Source organism: Heteronotia binoei, chromosome 4 (assembly GCF_032191835.1).
Source record: "Heteronotia binoei isolate CCM8104 ecotype False Entrance Well chromosome 4, APGP_CSIRO_Hbin_v1, whole genome shotgun sequence".
Taxonomy (NCBI): Eukaryota; Metazoa; Chordata; class Lepidosauria; order Squamata; family Gekkonidae; genus Heteronotia; species Heteronotia binoei.
Genome location: NC_083226.1, coordinates 22,205,740 through 22,225,464, shown reverse-complemented (window position 1 = coordinate 22,225,464; position 19,725 = coordinate 22,205,740). Strand labels below are relative to the sequence as shown.

General features: G+C 41.3%; 1 protein-coding gene across 1 annotated transcript; it reads right to left on the bottom strand.

Annotated features, from left to right (window-relative positions):
* Window positions 1-376: 376 nt before the first annotated feature.
* On the bottom strand, window positions 377-18,912 carry CASP2 (caspase 2). The gene is made up of 11 exons (XM_060236929.1): window positions 18,805-18,912; window positions 18,403-18,553; window positions 17,098-17,265; window positions 15,147-15,228; window positions 11,195-11,289; window positions 9,958-10,134; window positions 7,358-7,486; window positions 7,065-7,155; window positions 3,876-4,025; window positions 3,677-3,786; window positions 377-3,343 (listed from the first exon to the last, which is right to left on the bottom strand). Exons 2-11 carry the CDS (start codon window positions 18,550-18,552, stop codon window positions 3,209-3,211), a joined length of 1,287 nt encoding a protein of 428 aa, XP_060092912.1. The 5' UTR covers window position 18,553; window positions 18,805-18,912; the 3' UTR covers window positions 377-3,208.
* Between the last annotated feature and the right edge of the window lie 813 nt (window positions 18,913-19,725).

The window sequence follows — 19,725 nt, the reverse complement described above, 5'->3', positions numbered from 1 at the left end:
TTTGAATTCTTCAACGGTCTCCAAACTTTTCACATCCATGTGCAACACCACAATCTACAACGAGAATCTAAGTACTAGCACAAACTGTTTCCTGTACTAGTGTTTTTTATTGGCAGTAGGCCTGTTTCTAGAAGCATGGTTGGACTCAAGCTAAACCGACATTTTCTATCAACTCCCCCTTTCTGCTGCAGACCCCCCCCCCCATCTCATTCCTCAGAGTCCTCATCCAACAGCAGCAGCATTTTGTTGAGATCCATGAGCTGCCTTTGGAGCAGGAAAGTTCTATTCCGTTGATGGGAAATTAAGCTAACCCTCTGGTTGCATCACAAATCCAGAAACGGGAGGCAAAGACTCACAAGACGAGAGGAGACACATCTGTTAGGAAACTGAATCACTTTATTTTTGCCCACCGAGGCAGTCAATATACAAACATTTATTATCAAAAATGGCAGTGATCAAGACATGGGCTCCCCTTTTCCAAACAAAGGGAGAGACAGCTGCACTGACACAAACATCAAGCACCAATCTGTGGAGAAACAAGAGCCCACTCTGCTTCTCCTTTTGCCAAAAATATGAACTCCTAACTGGCATCCTGACCTCAAGTGCCCACTGGCCCTGAAACAGGAATTCCTCTCCATTAGCTTTGGAACACAGGCCAGTTTTTAGCGATATGGCAAAATATGATCATCTTTAACATTCAACCAGGAAGATACAAAGAACATAACTATTGAGAGTTCTGATTTTCTCCAACAGATGCTTCTACTTTTTTGCTTTCTTAATTATTTTTGCTTTAAAACTACAGCATGAAATACTGGGCAAGGAGGAATCACAAAGCAACCAGAGTGGAAGGACAGTTGCTTCACTTCAAGGGCAAGAGGCCTGGTCCTTGGCTGCATGTTTCTTAGGGTACAGTAATGTAAAACACAAACAATGGACAAACGAACCCAAAGGTGCAACAATATTGAGAAAAGCAGAAGGAAAGGCAAGCTTCTGGATCTCTGCAACATCTCAAACAACCACAGTTCTAATTCTTCAGACACCAGTAACTAATGGGCACTGGATTTCACCACTGGAGTACACTTTTATATGAATAAATGAAACAGACTGACTAATGATACTTTGCCCTTTATTTAAATGGGATCTTCCCCAAAAGAACTAAGAACTGCTTACAGTACCCATTAATGCATTAATAACATTGTTAGTCATGCCATACCCCTTGTCTTTACCCCTGGCTACATACAGTGAGGTGTATGTAGTAGAAAAACAAAAAGATTTCCTTTCCATGACATGCCAGCTGAAGCTATTAATTCTCCCTGACTTTAAGGGATAAATTATTTCCAAGTAGTAGTATTTTTAAATCACTGTAAAATTGCTAAAGCAGTGAAGCACAGAATGCATGGCCACTGAACAGCTAATAGCAAAAAGTGCACTGCAAAGCCTGTGTCCATAGGGAGTGATTCCAGTGAGCCACATCAACAGTCCAACCTTCTGTTCCACCCCTCGCCTAAAAGCTAAGCTAGAGGGTACCTGTAACATAGGTTGGGCCAGGGCTCCACACGCTGCAGCTGGTTCATCTACCATCCTATAGTAAGGCAAGTATCACCCCCATGGCTGTTTTGGCTCAGAATAAGACAATGTAGGAGGGAAGGGTGAAGGTCCTCCTCCCGTGCCACCGTCCTGAGCCAAATGGTATGCTTGAAAATGTGAGTGGTCCAGCAACGTGTCTGTCTGCAAAAGGGACAGCCAGGCTGGGTTTCATGTCACAGGTAACTTCTACATTGGCCTAAGGCGAGCAGCAGCTACTCCCAGGCCAGTCATCCACAGGAGACCAGCACATACACATGCCTCCTCATTCAGAAGAAAGCAGTCGGTGCTACCATAAAAAAGCAAGACTGTAAAATAATGTCTCTAAAATAATCGTCTAACTTTTTGCAGCTAACAGCAGGAGGCAAGATCAAAGTCAAGTACTCCCTGATAATACATGAAGGGCTCAGGAAGGGAGAGCAGGGATTAAGAGTGATAGGAAAAGGCAGGCAGAGAGTACAAGCAAGCAGAACAAGGGGGCATCCCTTAAATGAGATTGCGAGTCTGCATATAATACAGCTCATTATCCTAGACTAACATTAGAAATCACCACTCTGGATCTCTGAAACACAACGTTAGTTCTGACGCATGCAGTCAAAAGTCTTGTACAGAATGCACTGCTTTCCTGACAGCATCAAAAGTCCCTGCTGCAAAGATTTTTTTCCTTATGACATTGTTTGTATGCAGAAAGACGCCAGTGGAGCCTCAACTTCACATACTCTCTCCCTTCCCCACCCCATTCAGCACAGCTCAACAATCAATCATTTCCACTTTCCAGCTGCTGTTTCAAGGGAAGAAAATAGCTTTGGTCTGGCTTTTAACAACCAGCTATGGTTTGCTGCATGACTAACAAGGATGAGATTCAGGGGCCACTCAGAGTTAGCCAGCCACACCAGAGGTAGGAGTCAGTTCAGCTGCTGCACTTTCCTGCATCACTACCAACAGGTAAGCAGACACCTGTGCAAATACACTTCCTCTCATTTTTAGGGCAAGAGTCCCTTTTCAGCTATCTTGCCAGTTGCTGCACAGACAACCAAGTGGTGAACATGAGTTTCTCTTAAAGCGTAGAAATTTATAAAACTATAAAAGACATTTTCAAAAACTATACATTTTTACTTTTTCTAAATAGTAACTTTGAGTAACTCCCCCCTCCCTTCATATTCCTATTTGTTGTGAATGCCCACAAACTGGTCATTGTTAAGGTCCTGCCCACCACTCACAAGTTTGGGCACACAAACAGAAAAATGAAAATTATAAAAACCTGATCTGTGTTATAGGAACCCACCGCTAACATATTCTATTAGAAAGAGCAATGTTAGTGAAGCTTTCGCAGGCATTAAGAAAACCAGCCTGGCTAGCCACTGTCTGTGAACTTACCACTGTTATATGCTGCCTTTTTCAAGGCTCAAGGTGGCTCATATAAAAAATGGCAGAAGCGCAAAAGAGACGCTGCAACACACAATGGCTCATCGGCCAGTTTCGGAATAAGGTGGGCCTCTGACGCTTCCTGCTAGATGCCATGAGGAAGTGCACCTCTCAGACCACCTCAGACAGGTAGTTTAATAGCCTCAGGGCTACAAAGGAAGCTGTCCTCATTACTGCCTTTAGAGCAAGAACGGCAGAGTTAGTTCCCAGGATAAAAGCCTGGGAATAGGTAAAGATCCTGGCAGAGAGTACTGCAGTACTCCGACATCTCCTTGCAGCGGTGGAACTCTGTGCCAGGGGCATAGCCTTCTCGGTGCTTGATCAATCTGTTCACCTACAGACAAAGAAGATAAGGCAAAATAAAGGCTGAGAGATTTAATAGTATTTAAAACATAAGGCAAAATAAAGGCTGAGAGATTTAATAGTATTTTAAAAAATCATTTTTATCTCTGTTCAGTTATAGCTGAACTTATTCAAGGCAGTTTTTCTGTTGGAGGTATTGGACACAAAGCTATACCCTCAGAAGCTGTTGTGGGAAAGAGCAAACTCGTTTTTAAAATTGGTGGTTCTTCTAGCAGGGGGATGCACGCACATGCATAACGACACAAAACATGAGGCTCAGTGGAAAGGGAAGCATTCACAGCCTTCAAAATGCAAGCCTACTCACCTTCACAAGCATGTCCGCTACATGCATATTTCGTGAGCTCTCTGCAAACACAGAGGTGAGTGCCTCAACATACCAGGATCCACGCTTAGTGTTCCGCATGGCAGCTGTGCCTGTAAACAAATTAACGAAATTTAGCCTTCAGTTCAGCTCAGCTCAAAGATGCAATGTTTGCACTGTTCACAGTTCTTATCCCAGATACCTTTCAAACAGGCATAACCACAGATCATATCAGAGCATGTGGGAAGGCGCAGCTTGGAATTATCCTGCACCTTAGCATCACTTTCTTCGCAACCTGGAGAATCAGCACGCTCACTCCCATCTATTTGGTCCACTCCTCGGTCCGTCTCATCTAATAAAAGGAAACAGAAGGGCAGAAACATAATCACATGCAGCTCTGTTGGTCATCTTTAAAGACACCATTTAGTATTCAAACAATTCTTGTGACTACTGTTAGGCCAAGATCCACACCTTCCCAGACCATTCCACTCTTTCTGGCAACACTGATGTATTTTGGCCAGGACAAGACCCTCACAGCCACTTGTCTACATTATATCCCAGGGAGATTAGCTGATCAATGGACCCTGGGAGGATGCACTGCTACCATTGCACATGGGATTAAGAGTCTTATACTCATTGCATGAAAAGGAAGCCATGCGCAAGCCAGGATGACTCCTGAAATTTCCCTTGGAGATTGGCAGAGGAAGCTAGAGGAAGAGGAGCAGGGAAAATTAGCTGCTGAACAGCAATAATATATGCAATGATACAAAGCAGAAGTCAAGTTGCATCTTTAAGACCAACAAAGTGATCCCTTCCAGCTTTCTCTCTCACCTGTACATGTGTGAAATGTTAGTAACAGTCAAAAATAGAAAATTTGTGGGAGGGAAGATAAAATTCAGAAGATCACAAGTACTGATACCTACAGAAATGTTAATCTTTGTTGGACAGGTACAGATTAGAAGCAATGGTTCCAACAGCAAGAGAAGCAAATATGAGAGTGAAGTATGAAGAAAAGAAGTTTTTAAAATCATGAACACTGTGTGCCAATCACACCTTCTTTATAATCACCACACCCCTCACACAGTACGAAATATCCAAAATACTCCTTATATATAGCAACATATGTATATGCAGTTTAAAGGTGTTGGGGTAAATAGGACAGTAAAAATCCAGGCTGCAGCACTTTCCTGTTAAGGAATACATGAAAAATGTGTGAAATAAGACCTAGTAGTTAAGGCAGGACTCTCTGGGATTGCAGAATACTCTCTGGGATTGCAGAATACTCTTCTAAGTACTGATTATCCAACTAACAGAAAAAAAGCCAAGAGCAATAAGGAATGCCACATTGGAGACACTATTTCTCCAAAAAGGAAAATTACCATAATTAGTAAATCCTGCATCACTGGACTCTCTGGCGGTGGTTCTACAATGTCTACTTCAAGAAGGGAGGTCTTGATTCAAGTCTCTCAAGTCATGCAGTAGAGACCCAAGAGCCAAACTCCTGCTGACACATGTGGAAGGCAACTCTGATTGCACATACCATGCATATATTAGAGAGTTGCCCCTTCCAACTGTAGACTTCTATGCCACATGCCATCCATGCCCACAGGTCCCTCAGGAGTGGATTTTCAGTGGAAAAGAGGGCTGTAAGCAGGAAGGTGGGGGTGGCGAAGCCCCACTGGGCAAATAGCTCTGCTCACAGTTCTCTGGATCATGCCTGAATAAAATCATATTGATAAAGTTCAGTCAACTAACACCCGCACATTTACACAACTGCAAACTTGCAAAACAAGACTAAACTGCCAACAGTTGCATTTTGAATTGCAGTTAAGTTGCCGGCAACAGCTCTCTTCAAGGTCAGAAACTCTTGTTTCGTCTCAAGGAGACAAGCTTAACCTCAAGCTGCTGCAAAGCTCATCCCAATAGCCCTCTCTTCCGAATCTATTCAAAGCAATTTCTTCTAAGGCTGACAGAAAACTCTGCAGGCACGCCACCCCAGGATTTGCCTCCTGTAAGAGGCTTTCCGCTGGAGACAGAAAAGATGCCTTTTGCTTCCAGGCTCTGAATAGTTCAAGTTGTTGCGAATTAGCCCAAGTTAATAATGAATGCCATGATGAATTGTTCCCTTAATAGAAATCTGTTTTTTTCACAGTCAGGTAAGACTGGAAAGGAAGCTGAGGCAGGAACAAGGAAGCCGACACATTTCTGGACACAAGGGGGGAAATGGCTTCTCCCTCATTATGCACTGTGATTAGCTGTGCTGCTCATGTCTTCTTACACTGATTTCCCTCTAAAACAACTAGCTTTGGCCTATGCGTTCCATATAAACACTCCACGCATACTTTCTGAAATTGACTCCAGGAAAAGAAAATGTATTTTCTAGAGCATGCAAGAATCAAGCAACATACAGAAGTAGTTGCATGAGCTACCTGTTTTACCTGGTTTATCCAGGTAGGCTTACGTAAAATCTACATACACAGCTGAAGTTGAACCCTTTGATGAAACAGACCTTACAGCTTCCTTCTCTTCACTCATTTGCTGGCAGAGAAAATGTGATGGAGCAAGCTTTCCACTTGTACAAGAGCAAGGCATGGTGATTTCACCTGAGATTCTACCCCCCCCCTCCTTCATTAAATCCAACAGGGGAAAAGCCTGTGCAGCCATAGGGCCAAAAACATAGTCTTCCTGAAACAATATATAAATTAGCAGTGAAAGTTATAACCCATATATGTTTCCTACTAACTTTCACCCCCAACTTCTATCTCTAGGTTAGTTCCACCCACCACCACACAAGAAAAGAGTCTAACACTAAAAATTAGTGGAGGAGAGAACATCCCAAAGCCTGCTTTTCTGAATCTTGTGACGTTGCCTAGATATATCAAGAGAAAAGTAGGAATCTCAGAACCATCTTCTCAATGGAATTTCTCTTTTCAAGGAGATCATAATTCTTACAGATGAGATTCCAGAAGAAGCATTGCTGACCCTCATGCTGCAGTTAATTCATTCCCTGAAGACCAGCAAAGATAAGAAAATGTCATCGTTCGGAAGATGAGAGTAAGAAAGAGTAGCTGAGATAAAATCCTCTGACTGCTGGACTGTGATTAGTGTGGTTAGGCAATCTACACCACACATGCATGACAATGAGAGTTGTTACAGAGAGTCTCCCTGGTCCTTCCCCATGGTGCTGCAGGGTCTGTGATTCATGGACCAAATGCCATGCAGAGTGAGAAGCACTTACAGAAAGAGGTAGTGGCAACAGCAAGGCAGGGAGGTGAATGTGGGTTCCGCTTACACCTGAGAGAAGCAAAGAGGAGAGTTGAGAGCAAGCTGCACAGAAAGGGGGGAATGGTTTTGTGAGACCCACCCAGCCGTTCCTCATTTGGTCACTTACCTCCCCGGCATGCCTGAATGAAAAACATTTTGGGCTTGTTCTGCAGTCTGGGGCAGTTTGCATTATCAAAGAGCCTGAAAATTTCCGAAAGCTGTGAAAAAGACAAAGCGGTAAGCAACGTTCAACGTAATACCAACACCCACTCTTTCCTATACATTTCCTCCTCCAAACACCCTCAATTCTACTTCAGGCCAGCTTCTGTCATAACTATATTAGCCAATGGTTGTCAATTTCATCTTCCTTACATGACTGACCCTCTACACTAAGGAAGAAACCCACATATGATAAGGTACCTGAAGCAGCTTGCCATCTACTCCATAGACTCCACCCTCTATGCCATGGGAGAGAAGCGACACTATGCAAGAATCTACTTCTCTGTGAGCCGGATTCTTTGAAAATTTTTCCAATTCTTCCTGCATTTCCTGAAGAGATAACTAAAATCAGTAATTCTAGAAACAGATCATTCTAGCTAATGACAAAATATAAGCTTCTGACATAGCCAACACAACAAATAGATACAGTCACAAAGGGAACCTATTAGAGGGGGAAATGAGGAAAGATGAGAGTGAGGAGCCCCACTGTGGTGGCCGTGAGCACAATGGAACCCACTGAAACCTTTCCTGGCACTCACCAAGTGTTCTTATAACGGAGCAGGGCCAGATGGGACTTTTGCAGCAAGGCTTCTGATCTGCCATTGGAAATCTGATTGCCCATGCAGATTTTTCAACGTGTTGCTTTGGCACCAGGTGCCACCACAGTACATGGGATTGTCACTGTGTGACTGAAGGTAAGCTGCAGCAGCCATTTTTCGTGGCTGTGTCCACTATGCTGTGCCAGAATTCCAAAGGTACTCACAGCTTCCAAAAAGATTGGGGACCTCTGGATTACAGGGTGTTGCTTTCATACAGCGAAGTAATTCCAGAGGAATTGGAGGGTTTATGAATGATAAAAACCTGAAGTCACTAAGCTGGAGGAAGATGCTTATTTGACATATGACAGAAATGTAGAACTTGGCTTATTGAGCAACTTTTTGGAAGCAAAACCGCAGGAGACTTGACTGCATAAAATATTGAATATTATGCCAAGAAGTTAATGATTAAATATCAATGCAAAAGAAATTCTTAAATTAAGGAGGGTATTTATGGAGCAGTGGCATCAATTTACGGCATACTGGGTAGTGAGAACTTGACTATGAAGTTCGCTACTAATGAGAACAAGTTGAAAGCCTGTATGAAATTGCAGGAGTGGAGGGAGGTGAGGAAAGACAGAGATGTGACTGAGAAGCTTTTCGTGCATGCATATACTCAAAAATTTCCCTCTTCAGAATTCTACAGGCTCTTGGGCAAAGCAAACAGGAATTCTACAGGAGCTTGGGCAAAGCAAACAGGAATACACAGTACAAGTAGAGGAAAACCAAACTGTGCACACAAACTGCGAAAAACAAACTTGTTTACAAACTTGAGGATTTGTTTCATTGTTTCATGGAACAAAACAGAATACCTAATATAAATCAATAACAGCAATTCATGAAAGCATTCTCAAATACAAAGAAAACAGCATGAAAATGCTGCATAATCACAAAACTTAGTAATTTCACCAAAATGCTCATTCAATGCAAAGTCACTTAAGGTCCATCTAAAATTTTCTCACTCAATATTTTGCTAAAAATTTTAGAAGGACCTTGCATTGAATGAGCATTTTGGTGAAATTACCAAGTTTTGAGATTATACAGCATCTTCAAGCTGTTTTCTTTGTATCTGAGAGTGCTTTCATGAACTGCTATTATTTTATATTATTCTATTTTGTTCTATGAAAAAATGAAACAGAAATTTTCAAGTTTGTAAACTAGTTTGCTTTCTGCAGTTCGTGTGCACAGTTGTTTGGTTTTCCTCTCCCTTCAAGGGCTTGAACTGGTGTCTGCATTTCTGCGTCTGTCTTGCTTTTAAAAGGATCTCAGCACAGGATCTTCCTCCACCACTCCCATTTTCCTTATGGTTGTTTTTCTGCCTGTCTGGGGGCTCCACCTAACACACAGAAACATCTTCTGAGGTTGGCCTTGTTTTGCTACTTTCAGGACTGGGATTAGCCACCCACTTTACCATTAGATACAATATTCACAAAGATTTACATTGTGCCACCAACAGATCCAGGTGGGCACAGGATGCTTTTCAGAGTACCAGATGGCAGGCTTTCATTTACAGTATAGACATGAACATAAGGACAGTAAATGCTGCAGGTTATTGACTTTGGAAACCATGTGCGTACAGAACATTTATAGTACAATCCTTTGCATGTTTACTCAGAAGCAAGCACTACTGAACGCAATGGGCCTTACTGTCAAATTAAGTGTGCACAAGCTTGCAATCTTAGGCTGCCATCATATGCACACTTACCAGGGAGTAGGCTCACTGAATACAGTAAGATTTACTTCTAAGCAGGCAGAAGACATGGAAAGAAAATGTATTCCTGCTGCTGTGCTCATAGCCCTTTCCCAAGCACAATGAGCACAACCTATTTTGTTCTAAAATAACTGGCTTAAGCTTGCCTAACTTCAACTACACTTTAGGCTGACAGTAACTCTGGGGCTTCAGTCACCAGTGTTGAAAGCCATCATCATTGCTGGTATATAGGCAAGGGCTCTTGTGGAAAAATTATTTCTATATCACACCCCCACACACAAACAGCACCTAAAAATGTGGTTTTTAGACAGAGTTGATTATAATTCCACTTAGAAATGAGTGGAAACAAATGTTTGCATAAGCATAAATTAATGTTTTTATGATAGAAACTGTGCCAGTTCCATCTCCCCTGAAACCAGGTGCTTCTTGAAAATAAGCTAAACTCTAGATACAATGCAGGCGTTTGTCATACTTGCTCTGTTCTCCAGACTCACCTGCACAGTCTGATCATGCCGCACAAACACCTGGTACCCAAGGTATTCAAATAGTTTCTGTAGTGCAGCATGGTCTACATCCCCACCAGAACGGAACTCTAGATCCTTCTCACCACTGAAATGCACATTGCTAAGTATAAGTGCCAAGCCTCTTGGGCGCGATATCAACCTGTATGCCTGTGGGACACAGAATCTGATTAATCCTGTTTCCTAGTACATATGAAATTATTTAAATCACAAGATGCTAATAAAATTCTCCACTATCAGCCAGATGCACCTAGGCAGTTTTAGACAAATGCAAAAGATACAGGTATTTAGGAAGCCAGTTTTATTATTTTTGGTGTGCTTGAACTTTACATTGGAAATATATTGTTTTTAAAATCTCCCCCCCCCTCTATTTTCTTTCTAATAATGCTGTATTTTGCTTTAAGGCGTGTTGCTGTGAGTTCACTGGTCCAAACCCAGGTTACACTTGGTTATGTCATCACAGAGAGGCTTGCTCTAAGGTCTCATGTTCAAGACAGAACAATTCTCCCAGACCAATGAGGGTCAGCCTTGATACTTGCCTCACCACGCAAGTAATACTGGAACGTCAAACCTCTGAATTTTGGTAGGTCTCAGGTCTACTTGGATTAGATACCTAATGCTGTAAGCCACCCCCAGACACCCCTTTTCAGAAAAGGATAGGTAATACTTCCTGTGTTCTCTTGCTTTCTTCCCCCTCTTCATCCCTCCATTCTCTGTAATATACACTGCATGATGTTGGTGAATACTATATGAATGCTGGGGCAAGGTACTGGTATCAATGAGCCCCTTAATACTTTGGTACTATAAATTATCTGAATATTACTTTGACAGCATGCTTTTCTGATATTCTGCTAAATTCCTGTCTTTGTTTTTCCTGCAAACTTTGCACTGGAGTCCTATTACTTTGTCTCTGATTCAGGCCCACAAAATTACTACTCCATCTAACTGACTAATAAAACCCATTACAGAAGGAACCACAGCAAAGGAGAGGCTCCTCTTCTATGGCTGACTGTTTTTGTGTCTCTGGGTTCAGTTTGGAGCAGTAGACCTGTTCACGCAGGACGTGGGTCTCACTGACAAGAGAACAGATCACACATGGTAATACTGTTTAGGCCATGTATGAAACTGTTTTTGTGAATCATCTATACAAGAATCCCACTTCTTTAGCAGTAAGAGATGCTCTCAGCTTCTACAACTTTTAATTACTCACCAGATGCTGGTGAGCATGGTAGAATTCTGGTGTGCACGGCTTCACTTGAGGGTAGTGGGGACCGTCTCCATTATCCCAGGAATAATCCATTGATTCTGCAAAGAAGAAATTTAAATCATCAGGCAAGATGATTTTTTTTAGCACAGGGGTTGGCGAGACTGCAGCTCAGGAGCCACATGTGACTCTTTCACACATACTGTGTGGCTGTTGCAGCCCCCACCAACCCATTGGCCAGCTTAGAGAATGCATTTAAGTTGCTTTCTTTTCACCTCCCTCCCCGCTCCTGCCATCTATTTGCCTGCCTTCCACATCTTATGGCTCTCAAAAATCTGACGTTCATGTCTTGTGGCTCTCAGACATCTGAGATTTATTCTGTGTGGCTCTTACAATAAACACGTTTGACCACCCCTGTTTTAGCAACATAGCATATAACTCCTGTGCAACTACAATAATCTGGTAAATACCCAGAACCATATAAGATGTGAAAATGGATAACCATTGCACTTTAATAGAATTTTTGAAGCACCCCATCGTGACATTTGTATTAACCTTGATAGTGCAGGATGTTTTGGGAAGAAACTGTTTCTAATTAATGGAAATTGTTAAGTGCTTAACAGCTTTTAAATGTTTTATCTAAATTCAAAGCTAGATAATGGCTAAGCGTTTAATGTTAAATTTTCTATAACTTGCTTAGCAATACTATAATCTTGTGTTATTCACCAATATGCATAACTTTCATGGTGAGAAGCTACCTTATTAAATCAGTTTTTGTCTTATTTGGAAAACACATTTTTAAAAGAACAGATACAGACTTAAGAGTTAATACAGCAGCAGGAAGAGAGATCAGAAGTGGGAGGTAGATGGACCCAAGATTGAGACTCCACCTACCATCAGGAGCTGGATCAGGTCTTGGGAGGAAAGTTGGGCTGCTTATAAAGACCTATCACTAACCTCCTTCAAAATCACACCCCATTATATGGAATGGTGCGTTTGACAAACAGATCAGAGGTGGAGAATGAAGGTCAGCCAGAAGACTGTCAGGGGCTTACATAGCTCTTTCTTTAGTAGTCCCCAATAACATAATCATATGTATATTTATTCAGATTTAAGCTGCTCTGGACTCAGCATGATTTAACTCTGAATCTATGAATAAGCATGCACAGAACTGGCACTGTAAATCTTCTTTTAAACAACTGTTCTGGAGTACTGCATAATTTGCAAGGTATGTGCACTTGGGAAAATGTCTTGCATGTTTATGCATAACAGTGCAGCCGGTTTGAGATAATTAGATATACCAGATAAGCCACACCAATATATTGTGATCAGTTGCTTCGGGTCCCACGTAGAACTCAATGATCCCAGTGCTTCTTATCCGGAACTATTAAAAGCACCCCATTTTGTTCCTTGTTTTGTATTATCTAGAGGGGAAAGAGGCGCTTTTAAAAACTGAAATCATGTTGCTACTATGTTCTGTGAAAAAGCTTTTCAATGCTCAGTGGCCAAGGAACTTCAGTGATGCACACTGCGTATTTTCTGTCATTCAGTCCCACTGGATTTAACAGGGCTAACCCCCATGACACTGAATAAGACTGCAATCTTGGAACATAGTAGGTAACTAATAAACGTTCCAGAGTATAGACAGATCTAGAGTCTCTGTGCAAAAGAATAAATCTAGACACAGAGTTCGGAGAACAAAATTAATTAGAAATACATTACATTATAATTTTAACTTTTCTGGTGTTCAAAATAATGACCATCTTTCTCTCATGGCAATGATACACGTTTAGATAGGTTTTCAATCAGTATTAGTTTAAAATTTGATTCAGATTATATCACTGTCTTGGTAAAAAAAGGTTTTACTATAACCACTAAAAAGAAAAACTTTTAATAACAAAAATACATACTATTCATGTATCAAAACAAGTATTTGCCACCAAAATTCATACATGCATGTACTCTTTCTCTGCTGATTTTTCTTCTCATTCCTGTTCAATTATCTGAAGCTAAATTTCCATAATTTGCTCAAACCCAAGCACCATGTCCTATGCAAGTTGCCAAAGACGACAACTAATGGCGGCCAATTATAACTTTGTGCTATGTATGTGTTTCAGACACAGATGGCAAAACTACCCACTGAATAATTTATTTAGTTACTGGTTAATAATGAAAGAGTTTACAATGTAAAAAATCATCACGGTACAGCTGAATCTCAGAGAATTGGGTATAAAATCTGGACTTGGGGTATAAAAACTAGACTAGCTTTTCCAACACCATTTTACTTCACTCCTGCAAGGACACTGAAAGAACTTCAAAAAAAAGATACAGTAGTAATCCTTTTTCTAAAGGGATACTACCTTCCATGCTGTGGTCTGCAAACATATTTTGCCGCTTACTGATGAGGCTCCACAAAAGAAGTGGTTGCCATCTATTACTAAGGATTTCTATTAGGAGGCCTGTACATGTCTTCAAGAGTTTGTCTTGAACAGGCAGTTTATCTGTCAAAGAACTTGCATGAAATAGCAATGCAACAAAACACAGGGGAAGAAAACAATAAAATCCACTGGTTTTCATTTGTTCTGCAAATTGGAGTAGCTTGGAGCATTCTATATGCAAATATATAAATACAAAACCTGTTGCCTATTCCTAATATAGCTAAAATCTAACTTTGCACTCAAAATTTCATAGTACATATTGGGCTAATATCTACCTTCCAATAATCTATCTTCAAAGGGTCTATACAACCATTTGTTTTGTGGCTTCCTCAAACCATTCTGGCTACTCCCAAGCAAGCAAATATACTGGCTGGAAGCAGTTTCTGTGATTTTGCAAACTGAGGAAATGTCTTTAAAAATCACAGATGTTGAGAATGGTCACTGACCATGACTCTTTCACAAAATCAGAAGGGACCAATTCAAAGACATGTCCAGAAAAGTCAGCTCTCCATGACAGAACAAATTCTAGCAATTCCAAAGGTAAGCTACAGTAACATACTTCCTAACATTGATGCTTAAAAGGCTATTTGGAGAGAGCAAGAGCAGGCTAGATGCGAAAGCGGTCTTTTAACATTAACTTCCTATTTTCAGTCTTTCAAAACATTGCCCATGGCCTAGCATATTTCCAGGTTTAATCTCTGCCTAAAGGTAAACAACCCCTTTCCTAACACTGAGCAGTGTTTGAACTTTATTTAACCGGAGGCAGAATAGGAAACACACATTTTTTTCTCCTTCTGAGGCAGGAGGTCAAGAAGGAAATATTGGGAAGAGTATTTAGATGTATGGAAAAGAAGGTATTAGGATTCAAGGATCAATAGAGATGGGCCTATAAAGACATGTCTGACTTGCCTAGTTATTGGCTCATCACAGCTTGCTATAATGAAATATTTTAGCTTGGGCTTTAAGCAGAAGCTGGGAAGTAGGAGCAAAAATAACTTTAATACATAAGGAGAATAAAACAGGAACAGAGAAATTAACACAAACGAAACCAGCAGCGGTTAGGGTAAAACGCCGGTGAAGCACAGATGGTGATGGTTTGTGGTTAGGGTTCCACACTAAAGGGCAGTTGAGTGTCATTCAGTATTTTAATGTCATCAGGTTTCTATTTTAATGTCATCAATTTCCTCAGTTCTTTAAGATATAATGCCTATGCAAATGTAGAAAGTATATAGGGCCTGCGTGCCCCAATGTTCTTTGCTCAGATGCCCATCCTGGTCTGAGCCCGCATGTGTGTATCAAATAAAGCTTGGCTGTTTTCCTGATTTCGCCTCAAGCCTCTTTGTCATAGCACCTGCTTTAATTGACAGAGCGGGCGTTTCCTGCTACACTTCACAACAGAAGAGTCACAAAATGCCCAAAATCTGGTGTAGAATATGGAACTCTTCTCCTCCTCCTTCATCTCTTTAAAGGGAAGTTTTAACCATCACAACCAAAAAAGTCAAACTGCATTGTAAAGTTACCATCATGCAAGCGTTGTCTTTTCTGCAAGGTTCCTGATTCAGGGACAGGAAACGATGAACTTTCCTCACAGCCATGATTCAACTGTAAGAGACACAGATCCATGAAATCTCCAACAAGAACTCTCCCAGATAGTTTTAACTAGCTGTGCAATCTTAAAACATGATTGCAGTTTCACAGAGAGAGAAGCTGATCCCACTACTTTCCTTTGGGGTGACTACATAAAAGGTACATTGATCAGTCTCCATGGATTTTACCCAAAGTGTGGAAAATACTTAAATGATAAAAAGAAACTGGAACACCACATAAATCCCAGAGCCACCTATGATGGACTATTAATACCAAGTCAGGGGTATGAGTGAGTATATGGTAGTGTCTATGTGGATTTCTTTTTTCTTTTGATGTTCATTGTTAGGGATGGGCATGAACTGAACCACAAATTGTGATTCAAGTTGAAAATAGCCAATTTGTGGTTCATTTCAAACTGGTTCCTCTTAACCACTGCATTCAAACACGAACCAGCCTTTTTTCTCGGCATGTCATCTGGTTTCATTTGTATCGTTTTTCCAGGCAGCCTGGCTCTGGCATGATTCCCCAGCCCCTGAGCTCCTGGTCAGTTTCCAGTGACACTAACTAGAAGCAGCAGCTCCTCTCCCAAGGCCCCTGCTTCCAGTTTCACTGGAAACTGACAAGAAGCCCAGGGCTGGGAGAGGAGCTGCCCCTTCTAGTCAGTTTCCAAGCTTCCTGGGGTGAAACAAGACCAGAAGCTGCAGGATGGCTTCCCTTTCCTTCCCCTGCTTGACATACTCCTTGGAGGGCAGTTTATTGAGGGCACCTGCTTTGGGGGGCTGTAGCTTCCCTCCCAATCCAATTTACACCAAACTTGAAGAGCAGATAGAGGAGACTCTGCTGAAGAGTTTGCCCCAAGTTTGGAGTCCTTAACCCACTCCGGGGCCATTCTACACCTTCACAAATCGAATGAACCACAAATCATTTGGGAAATTGGAAAAAACATGAAACAAAACGAACCACTGATTCAGGCAACCCAATGAACCATGAAACAAATCACTATTTTCATATTCCATGTCCATTCCTGCTCATCATATAAAAAACAGATTTTTGGGGTTCTGTTACATACACACACAAATGAAACCTACAGTGAAGCTACACACATCTCAGTGGTTCTCAGTAAATGCCATTACTTCAGGTTTGGCTGGCACCTGCTAGATGTGACAACATTCCATTAAATTCTACTTCTGCTCAAGGATCAGTTCTGTCCCAGTGCCTGGTGAAATCTGGAAGACTGCTTCTTAGGCAATATTCAATAAGGCAATGTTGTTCTTCTGACAACATGAAATTACAACCCTTAAACAATTATGTAATCCTATCACTCATGGTCTGTTCTTCACTACAAGTCCTGTTCTCTGCATAAGAAAAAAAAAAAAGTCCTAAAATCAAGCCAAAAAACAGGACAACGCATGAGGCCCCATTCATTTGAAAGTGACCACAGACCCAAGTCTCCCTACTCTTGGAAAAATAAAAACACATAGAAGATGACGACGACTGCAGATTTATACCCCACCCTTCTCTCTGAATCAGAGACTTACAATCTCCTATACCTTCTCCCCACCGAACAGACACCCTGTGAGGTGGGTGGGGCTGAGAAGGCCCTCACAGCAGTTGCCCTTTTAAGGACAACTCCTGCGATAGCTATGGCTGACCCAAGGCCATTCCAGCAGCTGTAAGTGGAGGAGTGGGGACTCAAACCCGGTTCTCTCAAATAAGAGTCTGCACACTTAACCACTACACCAAACTGCAAGAAGTGTTTGCCAGCTTTTTGATTATCAAAAAATCAACCCACTTTCTAAAACAGGACAATCACATGAGAAGACAATATGAGATCACTAACTCCAGGCGTGCTCCTTTCTCATTTTTAATTTGGTTTTTCCTTACCCTGGCAGTTCCATTGCTCTGGCTGGGGATAGTGCTCAGGAGCATTTCCTCCAAGTGCTGCTGTTTGGTTTCTCGTAAAGCTTCACAGAAGGACGAGAAGGCTTTGGGACCTCTTTTAGGCAGTAAATTTAGAAATTCTACATTTTGGCTAAAACTCCCCTCCTTGGCCTGAGTCCAGGAAAAAAACATAAAAACACATGACAAAATAAAAAATACGTCACCATCACATCTGCTATCCTCACAAGTCCTAGTCAGCAAAAGCAAGGCTTCAAACTCAAACCCTAAGATGCTTTTCATTCGGACTCTTACTCTGTATTTCACATCACCCATCTTTCAGGCCACTTAAAAAAGTCTCAGAGAATAACATGAATAGTTTGACAGGAGAAGTAACAGCCACAGCATCAGCAAAAAGCTGAATGACCATCACTGAGATTATGTAATCATATTATCCTCTAGCATACACAGATGCTGACACAAAAATTAACGTTCCTTCCTTTGGGTTATGTTGTTGTTCAGTCGCACAGTCGAGTCCAACTCTTTGCGACCCCATGGACAAAGTCATGCGAGGCCCTCCTGTCTTCCACCATCCTTCGAAGTCTGCTCAAATTTGTGATTGTTACATCAGTAACACTGTCCAGCCATCTCACCTTTTGCCGTCCCCTTCTTTTGCCTTCTGTCTTTCCCAGCATCAGGATCGTCTCCAGTGAGTGCCCCCTTCTCATGTTAGATCAGTAACTCATTTGATTACTTATGGCAACATAAAAGCTGTTTCAAAATTGAAACGTTCAACTGGTCAAACATCTAGCTGGAATGCATTCTCCATTGATTGCTATCCAGATTTGCAAACAAATCCACAAGTTATTAGACCACAATTTAATTAATTTATTGATATGAATTTGTCTGCATTAGGCACTCAGAACACACTGGTATCTGACAGAGCAAACAACGGGCACTGCAGTTTTATGTAGAGTCACTCCAGTTTAAGTACACTGATTTCCAAGGACTTAGACTGGAGTATCTCTGCATATATAATTGCATTGTAGCTCTCTTCCAGTGTGCAATGGCTTCCATATCTGCTGGATGTAATTCTTAGTTGACTAAATAAGTGGCTTGTTACAAGTTGCTACAGTCAGTGAAACTATGCGATCATCTATATTGCAAAAAAAAAAAAAAAACCAGCCCGTATTTCACAACAGCATGTTACACTTATGAATATTTTGGATGTTAGTGGGATGTACGATAATGTTAGAAGATACGTTTGGATAATTAAAAATTAATTCCAGTTACTGACAAGAGTTAATGTACCTGTATAATCTCTACCATCTCCATAGTGATAACATCTTTTTCTATGAGATGTTCCAGCAATTCCTTCAGCACCAGCTGTTTTGCTAAGGACACACGATTCCTTTTCAGGGCCTCTTGGTGACACTTCTGCATGCCACAAGCCCCCAGCATTCTAGATGTTAAGAAAGAAGCAAACCCCAGTCAAAACTCTCCACACTTTGCAGTGTTCAAGGCAGAAAGGCACACAGTTTACAAGGCAGAACTTTTTAAGTGCACTTATGCAGAAGTCACTGCCTTCCACTGAAATCAGTGGGGCTAAATTCCAAGAAAAGTGTTTATGATCTGACATCTAAGGCAAAGATATTTGTGCTAAAAGTATCTTCAAACAGTAGATTAGTGAAATTAGTATCCATGTTAACTTACTTTTAGTGATCTCTTTCACTCTGAGGACGGACTCCACATTCTTTCTTCTCTTCCTAACTGCAGCTTTGCATCACTCATACTCAGCAAAAACTGCTGCAATCACTCCTGGTAAAAAGGGGAAACAAACACCAAGAGCAGTCCTGTGTTAACAAATCAAAAACAGAGACTGACTCCCAATGGAGGCTCAAACTTCCATTCACTAAAGTGGATGTCCTTCACAGCACTGTTGCATTTGATGGTTTTCTTAAGATATTTAAATTACAGGCTATAAAGCCACAGACCACTGGGGCTGACGTACTTTGGTAATTCTTGTGTTTAAGTCTGTGTTCCAGCACTAAAAACTGTTAATTCTCCAGCAGAGATGATACCAATGTAAACTGCTTCGGAACCCCACTTGGGGGGGGGGAGGTAATGTATCAATAAAGTTAATAAAACAAAGACTGCTCATATTTGTAAGTGATTCTTGGTATCTTGATTTTACTCCCACCATCCAAGCAGATTACAGAATAGCAGCACTGTAACCTGCTGATCTCAGTTCTTGTTCTAGTTGAAATACAACATCTCAACAAGATTATGCCCCAACAAACTCTACAGAAACTTAGGAAGCATATCACAACAATGTGCTTAATAATTCCACACAAAGGCAGCAAGAACAGAGCCTTAAGACAAATTATATATGGAGATGCCATCTATTCAGCAAAATTACTTGCAAGACCTGAAACCTCATCCTCAAATTACTTGAGTACTTTCCCAAGCACTGTCTCCCATTTCAGACAGTGGATACCTCTCACACATCAGGCCTTCAAAGGTAAGCCTTTACTTGCTTCCAGACAACCCTTCAGTCTAGAACAGTTACTCAACTAACACAATGGAGTATTTTATAGACACACACAGCAACAAGCCAGATACCAACTCTGTCCC